This window comes from Onychostoma macrolepis, chromosome 11 (assembly GCF_012432095.1).
Source record: "Onychostoma macrolepis isolate SWU-2019 chromosome 11, ASM1243209v1, whole genome shotgun sequence".
Taxonomy (NCBI): domain Eukaryota; kingdom Metazoa; phylum Chordata; class Actinopteri; order Cypriniformes; family Cyprinidae; genus Onychostoma; species Onychostoma macrolepis.
Genome location: NC_081165.1, coordinates 12,193,160 through 12,217,777, shown reverse-complemented (window position 1 = coordinate 12,217,777; position 24,618 = coordinate 12,193,160). Strand labels below are relative to the sequence as shown.

General features: G+C 35.5%; 1 protein-coding gene across 3 annotated transcripts in view; it reads right to left on the bottom strand.

The window, feature by feature from the left end:
- Positions 1 to 24,618, bottom strand: part of xxylt1 (xyloside xylosyltransferase 1) — an 80,993-nt gene that overhangs the window by 41,466 nt on the left and 14,909 nt on the right. For all 3 annotated transcript variants that reach the window (XM_058791877.1, XM_058791876.1, XM_058791878.1), the window contains exon 4: positions 13,866 to 13,998. In XM_058791877.1, coding sequence (XP_058647860.1) covers positions 13,866 to 13,998 — 133 coding nt within the window. The remainder of the gene's footprint in view (positions 1 to 13,865; positions 13,999 to 24,618) is intronic.

The window sequence follows — 24,618 nt, the reverse complement described above, 5'->3', positions numbered from 1 at the left end:
CTGAGAAGCCAGCAGAATTTTAATGCATCATCAAAGATGAGCATTTCATCACTGTTGGCAACTGCTGAACGAGGCCACGGGAAGCCCTATCCATCAACACTCAGCTCTAGATGTCAGGAACTAAGTGGGACAGAGGAAAAGAATGACTGGAGGGGAAGATAACGAGGGAGACACAGACAGGAAAGATACGAGCCTGATGGAGCAAAAACAGGGGAAATGAATACTCATGAAAACCTGCATGAGTTCTGGCATAAAAGTCTGATTAAATCAAGGCAAGAAACAAACAATGAGAGATTTCTTAAAGGTGTCGGATGGTATTTCCATAATAACACTCCTTGAATGCACATGGCTCATAGCTAAACAGCAGTACCCCCAAAAAATTTCTCTAATGCAGGAAAAAGTGGTGAGAATTGCAGAATTGAGTCAAAAAAATAAAAAGAATGTACTGAATAACATGAAATTTGCCAAATTTGGATGAATAAATCAAAATTAGGGCTGTAAACTTAATCATATCCTGATATAAACTAGTTTCTGTGAACATTAAACCGCAAAAACAGTATCTACCTATCTATATATTTCTGTGACTAATAAACCACAAAAATACATATTTTAACAATTTACATATTTAAAAATTAAGTCATGTTCCTACTCCCCACTCACCAAAACAAAACAAAATTATGGTTTAAATTGGTTAGGTTTAAGAAATTATGATAGAAATATATTGCTACAGTACAATGTTTGATGAATTCAACTGACTACATCCTTTTTGATCATTAAAAAAATATATATAAAATCATTCAAATGGAATCCAGGAATATTAAATAGAAACCACAGAATGTGAGAAGAAATAAAATGCATTTCATGGGGCCCTATGTTCCCTGATGGTACGGCACCAACGTCTCTGCAATATCTCAGCTGACATCCAGACACAATTCATCAAAAGTCCTGAGATGTTTTTGTCAGGATAACTGGTTCGGAGAGCAAGAGTACCTTCCAAACAATGCTAAAGCTCAAAGCAGAGAAAGAACAGAGAGAGGAAGATCACTAGGGAAAAAACAGCGGTAATGACGTGGTGCCAAATACAGTAAGTGAGAGCAGGATGGGCACAGATGCAGTAAGTGACGTAGATCTGGAGCCAGACTGTTTATGGACTGGACACGGGTCTTAATTTGCAGACCCCGAGGCTGGACAAAGCCCTCTGGTTACATGCGAGTCCTGATAGAAATCAGTTTGTATAGACTGGAGTCCTGTCAGCACTACAACAAGGCCTGGCTGCTTCTGCAATCACTTCCTGTCCTGAAAGAAAAAAGCCTGGCATATGCTCACAACTCCTGAGGAGGAGGAAGAAGGAAAATGGAACATTTTAACGACTGGTATGGCTCCAATGAATGTTCTTACGTCATCACAACACTGATACTAGAAAAATAAAGCTTCTGATCTCTTCACATTTCATGTAGAAGTAGGTTTGACAGACTGCCTGGAATCTGAATAAGACCACATCAGAAAAACAACATAACACACAGGCCGGCTCAGTGCATATTAGCATGCAAATTTAGCCTACATATAAAATATATGGGTGATGCTTTACCTATGCACAGTTTCTTCAATTATGCATGTAGCATTTGGACCAATCAGACACAATTTTTCATTTGATTTAACAAATCAAATTAGTCATTAGATTAACAAACAGACAAAGACCCCTCACCCAATACACATACTGGGTGCCAGTATATCTGTGAATGACTCCAGGCCAACGGTTACCATGACAACCAGAACATTTCAGCCAGGCCAGATAAACTTTACGACCTAAAAGTATGTAGAGAGAATCTTCCTCCCTACTCAATTCTCTCTAAAACCAACACATACTGCTATAGGAAATGACTTCTTTCATTAATTCATAGAAAAATTTTTCTATGACTTTCCTGCATATTCCCATGTCTTTATGTATGATTACTACCTCCTTGTATATGGTTTTGTGTATTGTATACTGTTTTATGCATGCTTATGATAGATCACTAGTTAATATCACCTCACTTATACCATGTTTGGTCTCTATCAATCCGTCTCCGGATGATCTAATTGAGAGTGTATATTCTATGTTGATACCTATGCAGCATATATTAGTATTCTAAGAATCTTTAATAGTTTGTATATCAACTTCAAAGGACAAAGGGTCATAAATTGAGGAACTCTAACACCACCAAACCTTCAAACCATCAGAACTTTCATCCGAGACTGCATCCAGACACTAGGTCAACAACCAAGGCAATGCAAGTATTGTACATTTAACTAAATGAAACAGAGGTTTAGTATAAGTTATAGACCCCGTTATAAACGGTGCTGATGGTTTTACTCAGGTGGTTAACTGACTCTTTCCATAACTGCTTTCTCGGTTTTCTCTAATGGCTTCATTCATCCACTTTAACTCCCCTTTTGTATATACGCGTGAGTTAGCGTTAGCGTTTAGTTAATAAAAGTTGTGTGCACAAATTACATGAGTTTCTGGTTCTGCCTTGCAAATTAATGCCCTTTACGATTTTTGATCCTTACTACATGCTCTAATGCATTAATACTTAGGAAAGTGTTTTCTGTGGCCAAGAAAATATCCTTTCTTAGAGTTGATATGAACTTACACTGAATGTTCGCTGGACAAACAGATCAGTTGATGGCAATTTAATTCTGCTACAGTTATTACTGTCAGCCGATATAAATACTTGTGATTAATCATAATTAATTGTAATTATTTATATACAATTCCCTTTTGAGCTGATTTGGTACATGCAACCGCACAGACTTTTAACACTCATTTGGCTAAAAGGTATTACTCCGGATTCCCTTCCTAAACTTTTAACATTCTCTCTAGTTTACTTTGTCAAATAACAATGTCCAACAGCAGTATGGAAGCTATGGAAGCCCGTTTCCACCACTGAATAAAAAAATAAAAAAGTTAATGTGACTTCTCACAATTCTGAATTTTTTTCTTGCAATTGCAAGTTTACATCCCTCAATTCTGACTTTTTTTTTCTCAGAATTGCAAGTTTATATCTTGCAATCGTGAATTTGGACTTTATAGCTTGCAATTCAACAATTAAGAGAAAGTCAGAATTGCAAGAAGAGAGTCAGAATTGCGAGATATAAACTCGAAATTGCGAGAAAAAAAGTCAGAATTGCGATCTTTATCTTGGCACGTGAACAGATCATTCTCTTCCTCTTTACCAGTTATACCACGAAAATAAAGATAAAAAGAACATCAGAAAGTACTGTTTCAACGTGGAAAGATGTCAATACACATCATGTTCAAGTCCACTAACATTAATCTACTCTCCTGTCTCGTTTGTTGGAAATGTCAGAAAAATGTTTTTTTTTTATTCAGTGGCAGAAACGGCTTTCATAGGAAGCTCATTGCCACCACATAAGAAAACTAAAATCATGATTTGGTGGTCATAATAATTACAAAAAATTAGATATTTATGGAATGAAAATGGTCAAAATTCAAAGGTAAAAATTAATGTTTATGATAAGTCAAAATTGGCAAAAAGTACATCATAAACATGAATTAGTTTCACAATGTCTTGTTATAATTTTGACTTTTGAGATACTAATTTATATCGAAATCAGAAAATTCAAAATTGAGATATTAAATCATATTAATTCAAGTTTGAGACAAAAGGTCATTTCACAAATATGAATTAGTATCTCATAGTTTTGACTGTCGTAATTTTGACTTGTTCATATTTAGATGAATCAAAATTATTACACATCATGAATTAGTATCTCATTACTTTAACTTCTTGTCTCATAATTATGAATAAACAGGAATTATGACAAATCAGAATTGGCATAAATTTGACTTTTTATATCATAATTATGACTCTCTCAGAATTTTGACTTATGTGAACTTCAGAGTAAAAAGTCATAAGTCATATTACTATGTCATATTTATCAATCCGTGATTTTATTCTTAATGTGTTTTCATACAGTTCATTAATGGAAAATTCTATGGTTTACAATATGATTACCCTGTTACAAAGTGATATTGACATTAATTTGTTCAATATTTTGAACACCTCACTATTGTCTTCTTAGCAAGCATGCTAACTTTAAAAAAAATAAAATAATTAAAAAAAAGTTTTAGGCACAGAAGTTTTTTGTAGTGAAAATGACAGTGGGACAGTCACAATGTGAGTAAAAATGTACACTGTAAAAAAAATACCGTAGAAAATACGGTAACAACATTTTAGGTTTTAACTAATAACATATATAGAAGGTGCACAGTGTCATTCACACAAGCACTAAACACCATCATGGTGAGACTCATTAAACTGAAATATGCGATAAACATTAATTTAACAATATTAGATGTAACATACAACCCTAATAAACATAACTGATAAGAAAAAACTAAGAAGAAACAGTTATTTCAAAGAAAAAACATCAAATTCAAACAGAATTTGAAATGCAACGCAGGGAATTCTGTGAACGTCAGTTTACGGTTTTCCCCTGTAAATTTTACAGGAACTTACCGTTAACCATTTAACAGGTTTTTACTGTAGCATTTTCACAGTTTTTTTACCGTTTATCACAGTAATATTTTTTTTTTACAGTGTATATAATTAATCTTCACACAAAAATACCAAAATAATTTTTTAGATTCTCTTTAGATTTTCATAGCTTAAATAGTAATAATTTATTGTAATGATTGTGACCATAAAACAAAAACAATAAAAAAAACTTTTTTTTAGACACTTCATGGGAAACCTTCATCAGACGAGCAGGAATTCCAGTTATCCCGGACAGTCGGACTGAACAGCCAAATCTACACATGCTGAGATTAATGACAAACCACGTCCAGCTGCAGCAGATTTGTTTTGTGCTTGAGCAAACATTGCAAAATTCTTCAGTCTGATGCTTCCATTCCTTGCTGGAAAAACAATCTTTAGTCATGGTGGTTGGGAAGAAGTAAACATAGGCTATGAAGTTGAGAGGTTTAATTGTGTTTGACTGAACATGTGTAAAGTAACACAGACTGACAGCACCTTAAATGGTAGTCTAAAGACAGGATACGCTGCTGCTGTTGTAATTAATGCAGACAGGCCCTTCACAGCTCACAGCAGAGAAAATAACACAAAAACACAGCTTAAACGATAGATGCTGGACAAGTGCTCATCAACAAAACACCAGGGGCTTCTCCCAGACAAGTATGCACACACACAGCAACATCATTAGCAGTGGTAAGATCAGAACGGCGAATACTGGCACAAAAGCTTCTGTGACAGTGAAAACGGTTCAAAAAGAACACCGCCAGACAAGACCGAACACACTGGACATCCCAAAGCATTTCTGACAGGACATGAGGACACCTCTCTTACAAATTGTGCCTGGCAACAGTGTAAAAATGCTAGCTTTGTTTTATTAAAAAAAGAATTTTACAAGTAAGAATGCCAAAGTTAAAAGGCCATCTTAAACAAAACAATTAATCAATATAATGTGTTATATAATGCATATTTAATGAATGTGTTTTATTTTTAAAGACTGTTGGAAAAGTTGGAAATCAGCCTTGGTGAGAACAAAAGGCTTCTTTATAAAAAAATAAAAAAAACATTTAAAAAAAATAAAAATAATGTATTTTGCTTAATAAAATACAATTTTAATGAATATTTTTCTCCTTTTATGATCTAGAAGGCTAACTGTGATAAAATTCAAAGGCATATGAGGTGGTGCTATATTAGAAATTTGGTCACATTTTATTTTAGTGTCCAATTCTCGCTATTAACAAACCATTAACTATGACTTTTGCCTCATTAAACTCCTAATTTGCTGCTTATTAATAGTTGGTAAGGTAATTGTTAAGTTTAGGTACTGGGTAGGATTATAGATGTAGAATATAGTCATGCAGAATATGTGCTTTATAAGTATCAATAAACAGCCAATAAGACAAGAACGCATTTTGATTTTAGGTTTTAGGACATCTTTGATGAAGGTTTTGATCCACTTCAAATGACGTAGGTAGTGAGAACTGTCCCTATACTAAAGTGTTACCATAAATCCTTTAGCCGTGACTATAAATTGCAAAAAACAAAATCAAGAGCTCAAAGCCAACTGTCTGGGTTAACGGTCTTTCTCTGTCACATATGCATGAATTCCAGCACAGCAGAGCTGTTCTATGCTTTGTTTGCATGAGGCTCTTCTGGGCTCACAACGTGTTGTCAAACATTCTTGTGCACGTTTAGCACGAGGCATCCTGCTTCCCCTGAGACACTTGCTTACAAACAGCCTTTAAGTCCTGACCTACCGTGTTTGTGTTTTGAATAGGATGTGCGCACAATGAGAGTAGAAAAAATGCCTTCTGTCAGACATAAAGGTCTCCAATATGTTAGAACTCAGTTTGAGTATCCTGAACATCTAGTACTATTTCAGTATCTAAAAATCACTTATTTAACTAAAACTTCTAGCCAAAATGACTTGAAATGGAGTGTATGATTAACTGCATTTAATCAAGAACCAAAAAAAATAATGGCTGTGCTGAACAATTAATCATGAAAATTATGAAAACTTTCATGAAAAATAGCAAAATTACACAGCCCCTAAATACATACACAATGGTAACTGGCAAAAGCCATTACCGCTTTTCTTCCACTGCTAGTTTAAATCACATTAAAATGGTCAACACAGATCTGCATTGTTTGCAGTCCTCTACACTCCATTTATCTGTACTTTAACCTCAGTTTCTCTCTCGAGATTTTAATATTCAAATATTACACTTAGCAGATTAGGGGATTTTCATTTCAAGAGCAAATGGTGCAATTTAATATGCAGCCATAGCGTGAAATCTGTGTGTGCAGAATGTGCAGTAAAACCACCACACACAGCTGGAGGAAGACCTTTGGTTATTGAGACAGATGTCTACAGACCTCATCTGCTGGTCGAAAGAAACCACATATCGACAACATCAAAACATGATCTTGCAATGTTGCACACTTGCACCAAATCAAGGCAGTCTCAAAACTGCAAAGGTCTTCACGGTTTGTTTATAAAGACTTCTCTGCTCAGAACAACTATCCTTCAGGCCAAGCAATAAATACACATAAACAAATCACCATTTATGTTTGAATTGCACAGGGAGGTAAAGGGTGTGTGTAATTGTTGACGTATTGAAGCTCTCAATCCGATTAGACAATTCCCAGCTTGGTGCTTGCACTCATTTGGAGCCGTGCGCTCAGCGAGGATTCCAGACCGCTGGCACGCTGCCATGCACCATTTTGTGCCCTGGTCCGGACAGAGGCTGGTGGAAGGGAGAGGCTCAATGCCGAGATATGAGTGCTCCAGTGAGCCTGAAATCTGGCACCTCTTCAAATTCCACTCAGCTTTTTCTGCCCTGCTTCATACATTCCATACAGGCAACCAAAATATGAGTTAAATATGATAAATCTCCCCAAAAAGTAGCATTAAGTTTCAGCAGACTCTAGGGTGGCGTGGCATAGTAACTATTGCCTGACTCAATTTTACGGTAATGAGCCCACGGAAGTTCTGATTTCTCTAACTGAATATCTTGTATACCAAATTACACAAGAAAAATGCATAGTAAATATTGTCTCATGCTGACTTTAAAGGTCTGGTACAGTAAGCAAAAGATTGTAGGTTCAATCCAATTGGAAGTATGAATTCAGGAATGGCTTTTACACTGCAAATAAAAGATACAAATAAAAAAAAAAGAATCTGTAAATGAATTTAGTAAAATTATTTATATTTTTATAAGCAACAAGTATACATATAGTAACAACAATAATAATAATACATTGTTAAATAGTAACTAATTTTAATGATACAATACCTAAAAATAATGCAAGTAAAATGTAGTTTTGCATAAAATAATATAAACAAGGACAATTTCAGATGCATTCTACAAGTAAATGTATCTCTAAGTGTGAGATTACGTCATTATGTCAAACCTTAATGTAATGTAATGTTTAATGCACTTCATGTTGTTAATTATAACGAATGGAATATATTTTCTTATTCTTTGTATTTTTATATCAATATGGTACAAGATTACCCTATTTAAAAAAAGTAACCAAAAAGTAGTCTGATTATATTTCCTAAATTGGGTAATGTAACGGATTAAGTTAATGACTACAATTTGTCATGTAGTTCGTAACGGACTACAATTTGTTAGTAATCGATCTACTGTATATATTACCCATAAACAAGACAAAAATACTAATCATTGATGTTTTGGAAAGCTTTTTGCTTTTTCACATTGCTTCAAGTTCCTCTGGATAAATGACAACCAGCTTACGTCAAGTGGAAAATCTAAGACAACTAGCAAAACAATTGAACCGATGAGCAAGACTTTCTGAAAGGAACCTCAAAATAGTTACACCCACCACAGCTTAAAAGTCTGGCTTATCATTTGTTTCTAAAGTCGCACTTCATTAGATAAAATAGCTTTTCACCAGCTAACGAAGTGTTCAGGAGAGAAACAGCGGTATCTATCTTCAGCCCTGCTGTGTGTTCTTTCTGCCTCAGCTGCAGAGAGACTAATGCAACAACACTGAAAGAACTACGCACCTCAGAGCCAGGAGGCGTCCAAACATGCTGCATCAGTGGAAAAGAGAGGTCTTTGGGAGCCTAGGGAGCATCGCAAACAAAGCGCAAGGCCTGTGCCAGTCGGGCAGAAGGCTTGGAAAAGAGTTCAAAGTTAATTACAGCGGTCTAGTGGGTCATTGTGCTGGCACAGGTGTTAGATGTTATCAACAAACCCCAGCGCTGCTGCTGCTGCTGATGTTGCACCACAGATACCCCAATTGCAGATTACGCTTTTATTTCCTTCTCAATTGTTTACGTGGTTTTGTGTGAGCGTAGTCAGAGAACTGTTGTGGAAAACCTGCACTCTGTTGTGAAGGGGAAAAAAAACTCTCACAGGGACTATTTTTCCATCAGCATAGCTTATTTCTTTTATCCAGAAATTATACTAGCTCTTCACACAGCTGAACGCCTGCTGACTTCCCTGACACTCTTCAAACTTCAAAACGGTGAACAGACAGTTGAAAAATGTACTGGAAAAACATTTGTTTTCAAAATGCTTGCATGGGTGAATGAAGACAATAAAGAACTTCTGACACTAGGTAAGCAAAGGTCAAATCAATTAAACTGACATTCTACAATTGACACTGCTCTCTGAAATACTTGATTATGACTGGCTGATTGCAAAATTCTGAATTAAAATTGACTATAATGACACTAAACTATATACAGTGGTGTGAAAAAGTGTTGGCCCCCTTCCTGATTTTTACATTTTTTTGCATATGTCACACTTAAAAGATTCAGATCATCAAACTAATTTTAATATTACACAAAGATAATGCAAGTAAATACAAAATGCAGTTTTTAATTGAAGTTTTTTTATTATGAAGGGAAAACAAAATCCAAACCCACATAGCCCTGTGTGAAAAAGTGCTTTTCCCCTCCTATTAAATCATGAAAGAACTGTGATTAGCCACATTATTTTAGAAAGCGGAGTTAAATTTCACTAGCCAAACCCAGGCCTGATTACTGCCAGACCTGTTGAATCAAGAAATCACTTAAATAGAACCTGTCTGACAAAGTGAAGCATGTTTAAAGAGCAACACATCATTCCGCAATCTTAAGAAATTCATAAACAGATGAGAAACAAAATAGTTTACATGTATCAGTCTGGAAAGGGTTATAAAGCCATTTCTAAGGCTTTGGGACTCCAGCAAACCATGGTCAGAGCCATTATCCACAAATGGAGAAAAATTGGAACAGTGGTGAACCTTCCCAGGAGTGGCTGGCCAACCAAAATTACTCCAAGAGCACAAAGACGACTCGTCCAGGAGGTCATAAAAGAACCCAGAACAACATCTAAAGAACTGCAGGCCTCACTTGCCTCAATTAAGGTCAGTGTTCATGATTCAACAATAAGAAAGAGACTGGGCAAAAACAGCATCCATGGGAGAGTTCCATGGCAAAAGCCATTGCTGACCAAAAAGAACAAAAAGGCTCGTCTCACATTTGCCAAAAAATATCTTGATTATCCCCAAGACTTTTGGGCAAATATTCTGTGGACTGATGCGACAAAAGTTGAACTTTTTGGAAGGTGTGTGTCCCGTTACATCTGGCGTAAAACCAACACAGCATTTCATTAAAAAAAACATCATTCCAACAGTCAAACATGGTGGTGGTAGTGTGATGGTCCGAGGCTTTGCAGCTTCAGAACCTGGATGACTTGCCATAATTGATGGAACCATGAATTCTGCTCTCTGTCAGAAAATCCTGAAGGAGAATATCCAGCCATCTGTTTGTGACCTCAAGCTCAAGCGCACTTGGGTTATGCAGCAGGACAATGATTCCAAACACAGCAGCAAGTCCACCTCTGAATGTCTCAAGAAAAACAAAATTAAGGTTTTGTAGTGACCAAATCAAACTCCAGACTTAAATCCAATTGAAATGCTGTGGCATGACCTTAAACAGTCCATTCATGCCCGAAAACCCTTCAATGTGGCTGAATTAAAACAATTCTGTAAAGAAGAGTGGGCCAAAATTCCTCCACAGTGATGTGAAAGACTCACTGCCAGTTATCGCAAACGCTTGATTGCAGTTGTTGCTGCAAAGGGTGGCACAACCAGTTATTAGGTTTAGGGGGCAAGCACTTTTTCACACAGGGCCATGTGGGTTTGGATTTTGTTTTCCCTTCATAATAAAAAAACTTCATTTAAAAACTGCATGGCGTTTTTACTTGTGTTATCTTTGTTTAATATTTAAATTTGTTTGATGATCTGAAACATTAAAGTGGGACAAACATGCAAAAAAATAAAAAATCAGGAAGGGGGCCAACACTTTTTCACACCACTGTATAATCATTTGACGCAACCGACTACAGTGCTCATCAAACTCAGTTCTTACCAAGTTTGATGTTTGTCTTCTTTTTTTTAAATTTATTTATAAAGAAGCGTCTTATGCTCAATCAGGCTGCATTTATTTAATAAATAATACCGTAAAAGCAGTAATATTAAGTTTTTTTTTTTTTTTTTAGAATTTTAAATAACTGTATTATTAATATACATTTTAAAATGCAATTTATTGCTGTGATCAAAGCTGAATTTTCAGCATCACTATTCCAGTCCTCAGTGTCACATGATCCTTCAGAAATCATTTTAATATGCTCAAGAAATATTTCCTGTTATTTATATGTTGAAAACAGTTGCGCTACTTTAATATTTTGTGGAAACCATGAAACTTTTTTTTTTTTAGGATTCTTTGATGAATAGAAAGTTGTATTAAAGAAAAGAACAGCATTATTTTATTGAAATAGAAGTTTTTTGCAACATTATAAATGCCTTAACTATCACTTTTGAATGCATCCTTGCAAATGAAAAAAATAAATAAAATCTTACTGAACCCAAACTTTTAAATGACAGTGTAGCTAGTTTCTTTCATATCTTTCACACATTCCCTTTCTTCTTACATAAGAGATATCTTAACTAAATCACAATGTAACAAGCTTCACATTTGTTTCCTGACCATGCTGTCAGTTTATTTAATGACCAGCTAACTGTAGAGAACTTTTTTAATTACTTAAAAGAAACAGTTCAAAAATTACATGAAAGCTTTGCAACGCTGCCGTACTGCTTCAAGAAACTTAACGGGCATTTTTCTCTTTTTTGGATTACTATACAATTATATTAGTATGTTTTCAAGAAAGAAGAAAAAACACGTGCTGAAACCACAAATGAGAGTAAAATATGGCAAAGTTTTGGGTAAAGTATTCTTTTAACATAGAGATGTACTTGCTATGATTTGCTAGTTTCTTATACAAGGACTTGACTTGCTTGCCCGGACTGAGGTGAGGCAGGTCTGATGGGAATATAGGAAAGCAACATTCAACAACAGAATAGCGGTGACTACAGTGCCATCTAGTGTTGACCCTTAAAGTACTATGGTAATTGCTCATTAATCAACAACAACATTAATCTGATAAACCATGCTTGTATACTCAATCATGTCAGTTTTGACCCTTTTTGGTTAAAGATCCTGGTAATCAAAGCTGTTTTAGCACATTTGTGTCTGTTTAAGTAAGCTGAATGATGTATCAACTATAGGAAAGTCTGTTTAAAAAAAGCCGCCTTGCTTCAATAGAGGCACAACATCAATGTAGGGTTTGTGGGGTTTTTGAAGTCCACAAGCCCCTACAGTCTTTCCCTCTCTCATGCATAGACACACAGAGAAATCACACAAACACACTCACAGAAAGCAAAAGAAAAAACAGCCTCCTTTGTGAATTCCTATCACCAATCTGAGCTTCCTCCTCATGTTTCGGAGGCTAAACACTGGAGCTATTAGAAACGGTTTCCTGAAAGCTCTAGTCACATGATGGCTCTTGGAGAACATTGTGAAAAGGCTTCCACCTCTATTCGGTTCCAAATGCGTCCTAGTTTCAGGCCCAGCTTGCCTTTGCCAGGCCACAAGACTGACGGCATTGACCATTTCCACATTCTGTTGTCCAGAGTCTCTTTCAGACTTTGGAAAAGCTGTTTTGATCAATTTGTACAGTAGGACTTTGCTATTTTGTCAGCCTTTTTCTAAACTTAGAAGCAAATAAATGTGCACCTCTATTTCTTTTACAGGTTTGATATATATACAGTACATATACTATAGTATGGAGTATAGAATACTATAGTACTTGCCTAAAAGACACAAAACAGTACTGTCATAATAAAATGGTAGTGTATCAGATGGTAATGTTAGAACATTTAGAAATATACCATGGTGCTAAATGATCATGTACCATAATATTTACATGGACCTTCAAAGAATACCATTGTACTACCATGGTGACCATGGTATTACAATGTAAAACACAAAACAAGCTGGTATTACAGTACTTTTTATTCGAAAAGTACCATTCTTGTTATTGCTAACTGAAACTATTAAAATTGTTTTTGGTAAGTGAAATAAGGCTGAAATAAAACAAATATTAAATGAAAAGTAAAAAAAAAAAAAAAAAAAAATAGGAATGTTGTCTTGGCAACTAACTTTTAAGCTTAATGTTTAAGTTGAAGTACTAAGTAAAGTTAAGTTAAAAAGAAATAAAAATAAAAGCTAATAAAAATGAAAAAGCACAAAATTACTAAATTTGTAATTATTATTTGGAAAGGACAGTGTAGAGTAGACAGGAAAGTATTTTTTTGAAGAGAGAGGGGAGCGGGAGGGGCAAAGGACCACGAGCCGGGTTTCGAACTCGGGTCGCCGTGAGCACAATTGTGCTGTATGTCGGCGCACTAACCGTAAGGCTATTGGCACCAAAATTACTAAAACCTGAATTAAAATTACAAATATTTATAAATAATAATAGTATATAAATAATACTAAAATATGCATCGTATATTTAAATATTTTCAAGTTATAGCTGATAACCAATAAATTGCAGGTATTCAAATTCTATTTTCTTAAAATTCTATCTTATAAAATAATAAACACTAAAATTAACATTTCATTATAGAGTATCAAAAAACGATATTCATTTAGAGATTTTATTTACATAACAACTATAAAAATCCTAACATTTTTAAAGATTTACTTTAAGCTAATGTTAGATGATGGCAAAGGTCATCTAAAATGTATAAATTGGGGAAATATACAATTAAATATCCAATTCTGACCAATACCGACCAATTAAACAAACAAACAAAAAAGTCTCAGCATCAACCGATATGGTACCGATATATCGTGTAGCACTTCTTTTCATACTTTTTGGTATGAGTGCACCAGATTTATCGACAAGGAGCATATAAATGTGAGAACAGTGAACACAATTACTTTACTGTACACAGAGCTGAGTCAGATACCTGTAAACCGGCTGCATTTCACGTGCAATTCCAATGACAGCCTCAGCAGGGAAATGGTTAAATTCTTGGAAGAGGTCTCTGATGTTTCCTCTGAATTTGAGGTCCAGGTCCAACTGAACAATGCGCTTCAGTTCTAGGGGGCAAAAGAAAGAGAAAGTAAAACAAGTCTGCATGAAATTAACAAACACATCCTATGGGTTGGGAGCAGTGTTACATGCAATAAATCAGAGATACCACATTGTTTCTTCACATTCTCTATAATGCAGAAAACCCATTACTTAGTTAAATAAACAAATGATGGAACATCATCATCCGAAGGGGTTCTCTCACATCGAATGGCCTCACAGTTTTCGTGTGAGCCCACTGGACAACAAAGCCCTCAAGACAACATTCTGGACACACCATTGTGGAGCAGAGGCCACGAACACAATGACACACATTCGGAAAGCAAAACATAGGGGGCCCAAACTATGCTTGTTGTAATTAGAACAATGAAAAGAGAGCGGCCAGCCGGAGCTGTTTAGTTGGTCAGACATTTCACACCGACGTCTCTCCAAACAAGCACCGGAAACTGGACAAATCAATATCAACGATCTCAGTGCTCCCCTCCAAACACACAGTCTGACTACAAAACACTTCATGAGCAATGATAAAAGGAGGACAAGTGCTGAATTTGTATGAAACAGGAAGCACATCTACAGTGTATGGAGATCAAAAACAAAACCTAGAGATGTAATTTGTTTTTAAATAATTTATCCTCTCTCAGTTCAATAAGCTGTAATAACCAGCTGGAAGTAGATAATAGCACACTCTACACTAGAACAAAAATTCTTTTAAGTAGTATTTAATTAATATTTATTAATACTTTTATTCAGCATCTAATTGATCAAAAGTGACAGTATAGACATTTATAATGTTACAAAATACTTGAAATAAGTGCTGTTCTTTTGAACTTTCTATTCATCAAAGAGTCTTGATAAACAGTGCATCACAGTTTCCACAAAAATATAAAGCAGCACATCTGTTTTCAACACTGACTTAAAAAAAAAAAAAAATTATATATATATATATATATATATATATATAGAGCAGCAAATCAGCATATTAGAATGATTTCTGAAGGATAATGTGACACTGAAGTCTGGAGTAATGGCTGCTAAAAAGCTTTGCCAGCACGGCAATAAACTACATTTTACAATATATTAAAATAGAAAACTCTTATTTTTAAATATTGCTCTTTTACTGTATTTTGTTCAAATAAATGCAGCCTTAATGAGCAAGTTAAGTTGTTGTAACACTAACTAACATTGAATAATAAATGCTGTTAAAAGTTAGTTCTGTATTTTTAATGAATTCATATTAACAAATAAGAAATGTTACCTTTTCTACAGTACACCATTTCATTCTGATGTGATTATTTAGCAGAGCACTATTAAAACCAACAACAAAAACAGGCAGTGTTTATTTATAATATCGACCATGATATTGCTTATTTGCCATTACAAAAATAATTATCTGCTACAGCGATCGGCAACATTTTTATAGTCTTTTATGATTGAGTTTGGTTCCACTATTGGTCCTGAAACTTCTGAAGATGAAAAAGCTCTGAAACCAACCTTGACTACCCAGTTTGAATAAGGACCATTTTTACCCTCCAAAACAGAGTCGCTTCAAACCTCCAAAAATAAAACCCATGCGTCACAGTACACCAGATCAAAAGAGGAACAATCGCTTTGGGCAGGATGAGCCACAGAGGCTTGGTGTGCACCTGAGGGCATGTTAAAATGTGCCTTTGAAGCATTAACCACTGCACTAATTCATTTTATTGGGCCTCTGCAGCCTGAAGCGATAAAGACTTTCAAGAAAGAGGACCACATGAAGCTCACCAGCTCCATCATGGCCCAAGGTGCTGGAGACATCCCTATGTAGCTTTATAAACAAAACTTCTAGTTTTAGCTGAGTACATACACATCTAGGAAACCCAGCGCGTTTACAGCCAAAGGAACACACAGTTGAACGTGCTCAAAAATAGTCTGGTCATCTAAAACGATAGGGGCGCTGAAGCTTGACATACTTTTAAGAGATTGGCGGTGTTTTACAGATGTAAGAGTTGCAATTGATTTTAACAGCATCATCTTTTAAGAGCAATATCTGACTCTTAGGTTTTCCCTTCTTTTGAGGTATACAGTAATCCTCCTGCAAATGTTTAATGTATTCACAATTTGAAACCCTATGAAGGAGAATAACAATACAAAGTAATCCAAGTAATCTACTTTATCACTAAAAGTATGGAGCAGATGGAATTCCATCTGTTCTCTGTGGATTATGGCTTTGTTGCCTTCCTCAGTGAAAACAACAGCAAGTGATACAGGCTGATATAACTGAACTTCATTACGAGATTAAAACCTGGTCTTATCTGGCCATTCTTTATCAGCAAGAAGCATATCTCAAGTGGTAAATGGTTAAATGCAATGGGGTGGGTTCAAATCTACTATGAAAGCTCACACCCTATACAAATGGAAACCTCTTTCTTGGAAGAACATTTTCACATCATCATGAAAATGTTCTTCCAAGAAAAAGGTTTCCATTTTTATAGGGTCTGATCTTTACGTGCAGACATATGGAGTCACATTATTGAAAAAAAACGTTGGGTTTGTGTCATTTTAAAACTTACAAAAGTAACTTTTTTTTAAACAGTCGTCAATGAGTCAAATATAAATGACAAAGTTTCAAAATGATGAAATTTCCAGATGCATGTGTTTATGTTCTGACAGTAACTCCTTTACCATATTGACTCAATTCTAGAAAAGTCATATGGCAAATGAGTAAAACAAAACTGTCAGACTGCCTAAGATATCACAGATGTTTCTTTTTAAGTATATCAAAAGGTCAACTTTGTTCTTCAAAGCATATAATACAATTCACCTTTTGAGTTTGCATGTTGATAAAACAATATCTGATGTGGTTTTACAAATCACCTATATATGGTTTGTTTTGATATTTTTAGCCTCTCCCTTATTTTCCATTAAACACACAGACAAAAAATGTAGCAAATATTATCTTTTGAGTATTGAGACTTTTGTCTGCAACTCCATATAATCTAACACTGCCCCAACCAAACACCACAAGATAAAGCGACAAATTATGTTATGCAGTGTTGTTATTGTTAACTAAAATTCTTTTTTTTTAAAAACAATTACTAAAAGTAAAGGTGAAATAAATAAAAATTAAAGCAAAACAGAAATATTCAAAACTAATAAAAATAAAAACTTAACCTAAAATTAAAATGAAAACTAAAAATATAAAAATGGATTAAAAATATTAATAAATACTAATAATAGCACTCAAATAATACAAAATCTTATTTTAAAAATAATACCAAAAGATTTCATCTTTGTGGTGTCATGCCAGACAGCCCTGTCAACACTAAAATGCCAGTGGACCTTGTCTTATGTATATTAAATCAGTCATCAAAATTTTATGGTTGAGCAATCAAGAAAAAAGTCATATAATTCAATTTATGTGTTTTTAATTTTATGCTCTTCAGCTGCAGTACTGGCAATGTTTGCTTTAGTTCACAAACAGGCAGAACAGTTCTGATTGGTAGATCTGTTTCCTGACTGACTGCTATTCTTGTCATTTCTTGTCGGATAGCACACAGTGTAAACCTGAATAGCAAGTTGTGTTGAAACCTCCGATAAGTTTAATGAAATCAAAGATATTACTGGGAATAACTCTTTAAATTAGAGATGGGCATGTTTGGCAATTTCTTATTTTGATCATCGATAGGTTTCAAAAACGATTAATCGAGTACTCGGGGGGTTTGTGACATTAAAACATGTCTATGAAAGCATGAACACATGATTGGAACACTGTTAGATAATGATTACCATGCAGCAATGTTATTAAAAAAGAAGCATCTAAAAACGACAACAATGCAGATGAGCTAAAGGCCACTATCAGAGCAACCTGGGCTCTCATAACACCTGAGCAGTGCCACAGACTGATCGACTCCATGCCACGCCGCATTGCTGCAGTAATTCAGGCAAAAGGAGCCCCAACTAAGTATTGAGTGCTGTACATGTTCATACTTTTCAGTTGGCCAAGATTTCTAAAAATCCTTTCTTTGTATTGGTCTTAAGTAATATTCTAATTTTCTGAGATACTGAATTTGGGAGTTTCCTTAGTTGTCAGTTATAATCGTCAAAATTAAAAGAACTAAACATTTGAAATATATCAGTCTGTGTGTAATGAATGAATATAATATACAAGTTTCACTTTTTGAATGGAATTAGTGAAATAAATCAACTTTTTGATGATATTCTAATTATATGACCAGCACCTGTAGCTGTCTGAGGTGAAGCTGATTTTATGCCAATAAACTGAAACCCGTTCTATGACACTTCCTATGATATTAATCAGATAACTCCGATACATAACACAGACGTAAAATTGCAACTTGTATCAGCACAAAAGGATGCATATGCCAGTGAACCAAGTTACGTGCTATAGCAAGAGAGAGAGAGAGCTCCCGCCGTGATGTGCTTTCAACAGCGGGCAAGGACAGGATTTACTATAGATTTCACATCCTATAAAGTTCTCATTATAATGCTTATGTCATTAATGTTTATGGCAGATTTGTGCTATATTTTCACCTAGATTATCAAGTGATTCCTAAAATTGCCTGCGTGTTTTCGAAGCCATATGAAGCACTAAAACAATTTTAATTGAGGTATGCCTACTGTTGAACAAATATGACGGAAAAAAAAAATCACTGCCGTATTATTATAGGATCAGTATTTTATACCGTCTCAAATAACTCAGTCAATATCGGGCATTGCATTTGAGCATGAAACTAAACACTGGTAATATGCAGCGCATTCAGCATGCTAATAAATGTTAATATCCCAACATATCCTATATTGGATTAATCAGATATGTATGTAGCTAACCCAGACATCACTGCTACGTGACTTCAAAGCCAAGCTTCTCTCTCTTCTCACGTCTATAGCTACTTTGAACTGCATGCTGTTGCAAGCTAAACAATCAGAGCTCAAGGTGCCGCCCAAAGTGCTGTTATAACCAATCAGAAATCTGTTTTTTTTTTCCACGATCATCGTTTTCATGATCGAACATCGCTGTCACAGCCAAGTACTCGAGTACTCGATCGCTGTTGCACATACCTAATTTAAATAAGTACCTTCAGATGTTCTTGTTCATCTCCCTGCTGAAAAAAACAATAGAACCATGCCCAAAACACAATAGATAATGTAATGGTTTTAATGGGAATTGTATTGGTTTTAATGGAAACTATAATGGTGTCTACTGGTATGTGATGGATTCTATTGGTGGGATGTTAAATCCTATTGGAAAAATGCCCAAAACACACTACAAAAAGGAATTTTGTAATGGTTTTACTGGAAAAATCTAATGGTTTATAATGGTATTTCAATGGAAAACATTGGAATTTCTGTGATTGTTTCTATTGGGCTTCTATTGTTTTTTTTTAAGCAGGGCTGTTATCCAGCAGACACAATAAAAACAACTGCTACAGAAACTCAAAGTAGCAGACTTCGTTCACAAACACATTGCTCTTGAGGCAGCCAAAGAGTCGCTTTCTGCTCCCTCACGAGCTGGCGAACACATGGCACTGCTTCACAATAAGTGAAGATTCATAGCCACTTGAAACAAGGGCCAATTATTTTCACAGCTCCTATTGTCACTTGGGCTAAGCAGTTAATATAGCAGCCCACCTCCAGGTTCAGTGTTCCTTTAATGAACAGCCAAATCCCTCACAGCAATATGACAGAACATAAAACTAGAGCAAGTATTTTTAAAAATGACTGGGCATATGATTCTTTTGTCCCCTCTCATTTTTCAAAAGAACAAAAATCCATCGTTATGGACTCAGCACCTGATCTTGCTCTTTTAGAACCCCCATTTTAGCTCAGTGGGCCAGTGGTCTTCCAGGGATCACACTCTAAAGTGAGACGGATGGTGTCAGTCTCTTCCTCAGGGCTCAGTTATTCAGCCTCTCAGCGGGCTGGTATTGACCGCCCCTGTTGGTAAAGAGTCGATGACCGGAATAAGCCTTGCGGGAGAGACAGGGAGAGTCATGCAAGCAGATAGACCTCCTCCTGACATACAGAGAAATCAGGACGGAATTCCTTGAGGTGGGTTTGAGTAGCCAGTCAGTGGGTCAAAAGGGAATTAAAGACCACTGTTAAAGGAACAGTTTGCCCAAAAATGAAAATTCACCCTCATTTTGTTCCAAATATGAAGTTATTTTGTCTGTGGAACACACAAGCAGAACAGATGTGGTCATTATGAACTACCACTGTATGGAAAGTGAAGAGCCTTACAAAAGAAACAAAAATAACATCTTTATTCAACTCTTATGCGTCGTGCTACACTCGTGAATGGCGAACAGTAACGCAGAAGAGAGAAATTGTGGAATAAAGTCGTTATTTTTGTTTTCATTGTGAACAAAAAGTATTATCGTAGTTTCATAAAATTAAGGTTGAATCACTGATGTCATATGGACTATTTTAACAAGGTCTAACGGGCCTTGAACGTGGTAGTTGCCTTGCTGTCTATGTAAGAAATCTCTCGAATTTCATCAAAAATATCTTTATATCTTCATTTTTGGGTGAACTATCCCTTTAATGCCTTTGGTAACTAACAATATACTATTTTTACAGCATTTATTAATGTAGTCTAGTGTTAATACATAAAAATCATATTGTTCATTGTTTATGTTCAGTGTTGAACATGTTTAAATGTTAAAAGTTAAGTTCATTTTAGTAGGAATTTAGATTATTCAGGAGTGTCGGCGACGATAGCCTCGCGGTTAGTACACCGACATATACAGCGCAACTGCGCTCATGGCGACCCGAGTTCGATTCCCATCTCGAGGTTCCGAGGTCCCGAGGTCCCTCTCTCTATCCAATAGTTTCCTGTCATCTCTCCACTATCCTGTCTGAATAATAAAAGAATAAAAAAAATAAATTAAAAAAAAGATTATTCAAGAGTAAAAGAGTACTGTTCATTGTTATTTCTGCTATTGCAGTAGCTAATGTTATCATATAGTACCATTCAAAAGTTTGGTGTCAGTAAGATTTTTTTTAAATACATGGCTTTATTCACTTTTATTTAAAAGTGACAGTAAAGACATTTATAATGTCACAAAAGATTTCTAATTCAAATAAATGTTCTTTTCAAATTTAGTCGAACAGTGCCGAAAAATCATGGTTTCCACAAAAATATTAAGCAGCACAACTGTTTTGAAGAAGAAGAAGAAGAAGAAGAAGAAGAAGTTCTTATGCAGCAAATCAGCATATTAGAATGAAGGATCATGTGACACTACAGATCGGAGCAACGGCTGCTGAAAATTCAGCTTTATGCCAAAATAATAAATTATATTTTAAAATATATTAAAATAGAAAATTAGTTTCAATACATTATTTCACAATCTTTACTGTATTTTTGATCAAATAAATGCAGCCTTGACGAGACTTAATTAGAAAAATTTAAAAATCTTACTGACCACAAACATTCTAAAAAGTGTTTTGTAAAGAGTAAAGTGTTACCAGTGAAGTTTTCTTGATAAATGTTTGCAAGATGCTAGATGTAAATTTGCCTGACTGAAACAAAGCATTTATGTCTTATTGAGTCACAGAAACAAGAGAATAATAAAAAGAGACAACGCTGACAAACTGCACATTAAGTGTCTAAACTTTCTGAATTATTGCTTATACAGGTCACAAAAAAGAAATGGTTTCAGTTATAGTCAGTATAGAGTCAATATGACTCCATATAGAGATTCACCTATTCATACACACCTGGTAGGGGTGTAACGGTACACGAATTCTGAAAATTGTTGGTATGGGTCTTTCGGGTTCACAACGCACGTGTACCAAACAAATCAATTTTTCAGAAAATTCAGACAATAAATGCCATTTTGGCGCTGTTTGACATGATGCGACAGCTTCAGGCAGAGCGTGATCATCCCTTCCTCATTACTTCTATTTTTAACGCGAAATAAACATGACATCTCATGCCTCATGTAATCGCACAAGTGTTTCACTAGCGGACAGATGCGATTAAAACGGCTTGTAAACAAAATGTCAGCATTTCATTTACCTCAGGCAAGTCCTCAGTGCTACAGCTCGTTAGTTCACCAGAGAAATGAAGTCTGAGAAGAGCACTTGTATTAGACTATAGGCTATATAACCATTATATTTTGCTTCACCTGCTAGTGATGTCTTAATCTTGTAATGTATATTTAAATAAATCTTTTATGAAGCAAGTTATGACAGGCACTGTGTAAATGCTTATATTTCAACAACAAATAGGAATTGTAGTTTATAATATAGAAGTTAATGTAAAAACTGCATTAATTGCAATTTACATGTTTGCATACAAGTTTTTAATTTGAGTGTTGATTATTACAGTTAAATATAAATAGTAATTAAATTTAAGTTTGGGCTCTGTTGTTAATTGTAACCTTATGGTAATGTAAAAGGGCTCCATATATAGAGCAAAAGCTAAGGTAGATGTTTATTTATTTATTTTATGAGGTAGACTTAAAGAAAATTTTAATTATAATTGAATTTATTTAAAGAAAGAGCAATTTGTTCAGTAAAACATTGTTTAATTAAAATAAATGTTGTCAAATGATTAAATCACATCCAAAATAAAAGTTTTTGTTTACATAATACATGTATGTGTACTGTGTATATTTATTATGTATATATAAATACATACATATATAGTATATATTTTGAAAATATTAACATTTATATATTTATATTCTTATATTTTACATTATATATAAATATATTTAATATAAAACATTTTTCTTAAATATATATATATATATATATATGTATATACACACACATATATACATACAGTGAGGAAAATAAGTATTTGAACACCCTGCTATTTTGCAAGTTCTCCCACTTAGAAATCATGGAGGGTCTGAAATTGTCATCGTAGGTGCATGTCCACTGTGAGAGACATAATCTAAAAAAAAAATCCAGAAATCACAATGTATGATTTTTAACTATTTATTTGTATGATACAGCTGCAAATAAGTATTTGAACACCTGAGAAAATCAATGTTAATATTTGGTACAGTAGCCTTTGTTTGCAATTACAGAGGTCAAACGCTTTCCTGTAGTTTTTCACCAGGTTTGCACACACTGCAGGAGGGATTTTGGCCCACCTCCACACAGATCTTCTCTAGATCAGTCAGGTTTCTGGCCTGTCGCTGAGAAACACGGAGTTTGAGCTCCTCCAAAGATTCTCTATTGGGTTTAGGTCTGAGACTGGCTAGGCCACGCCAGAACCTTGATATGCTTCTTACAGAGCCACTCCTTGTTTATCCTGGCTGTGTGCTTCGGGTCATTGTCATGTTGGAAGACCCAGCCTCGACCCATCTTCAATGCTCTAACTGAGGGAAGGAGGTTGTTCCCCAAAATCTCGCAATACATGGCCCCGGTCATCCTCTCCTTAATACAGTGCAGTCGCCCTGTCCCATGTGCAGAAAAACACCCCAAAGCATGATGCTACCACCCCATGCTTCACAGTAGGGATGGTGTTCTTGGGATGGTACTCATCATTCTTCTTCCTCCAAACACATTTAGTGGAATTATGACCAAAAAGTTCTATTTTGGTCTCATCTGACCACATGACTTTCTCCCATGACTCCTCTGGATCATCCAAATGGTCATTGGCAGACTTAAGTCGGGCCTGGACATGTGCTGGTTTAAGCAGGGGAACCTTCCGTGCCATGCATGAGTTCAAACCATGACGTCTTAGTGCATTACCAACAGTAACCTTGGAAACGGTGGTTCCAGCTCTTTTCAGGTCATTGACCAGCTCCTCCCGTGTAGTTCTGGGCTGATTTCTCACCTTTCTTAGGATCATTGAGACCCCACGAGGTGAGATCTTGCATGGAGCCCCAGTCCAAGGGAGATTGACAGTCATGTTTAGCTTCTTCCATTTTCTAATGATTGCTCCAACAGTGGACCTTTTTTCACCAAGCTGCTTGGCAGTTTCCCCGTAGCCCTTTCCAGCCTTGTGGAGGTGTACAATTTTGTCTCTAGTGTCGTTGGTCAGCTCCGATCAGATGGTGGATCAGCACCAAGAGATGATGTCTACAGCCCTGATCGTCAGCGGAGACCAGGACACCCAGATGACCCCCAGAGATATATCCCCAGATATATCAACCAAAAATAACAAAATAACTAAAATATAATAAAATACCTAACTACATAATACTACTATTGTTAGAAATTGCAACAAAATTAAAATAGAAATATAAACTTTTGAACTGCGGGTTTTGCCTGGTCAGAGGAGAACTGGCCCCGACTGAGCCTGGTTTCTCCCAAGGTTTTTCTCCATTCTGTCACAGAGGGAGTTTTGGTTCCTTGCTGCTGTCGCCTCTGGCTTGCTCAGTTGGGGACACTTAATTTCTAGCGATTATCGCCGATTTGATTGCACAGATACTATTTAAACTAAACTGAGCTAGACAATGACATCTCTGAATTCAATAATGAAATGCCTTTAACTGAAAATTGAGTGTTTAATCTTATCATTATACATTACTGACACTCTATCCTCCAATTTGATACCGTTAAGTGCTTTGACACAATCTGTATTGTAAAAGCGCTATATAAATAAAGGTGACTTGACTTGACTCTTTGGTCTTGGCCATGTTAGTAGTTGGATTCTTACTGATTGTATG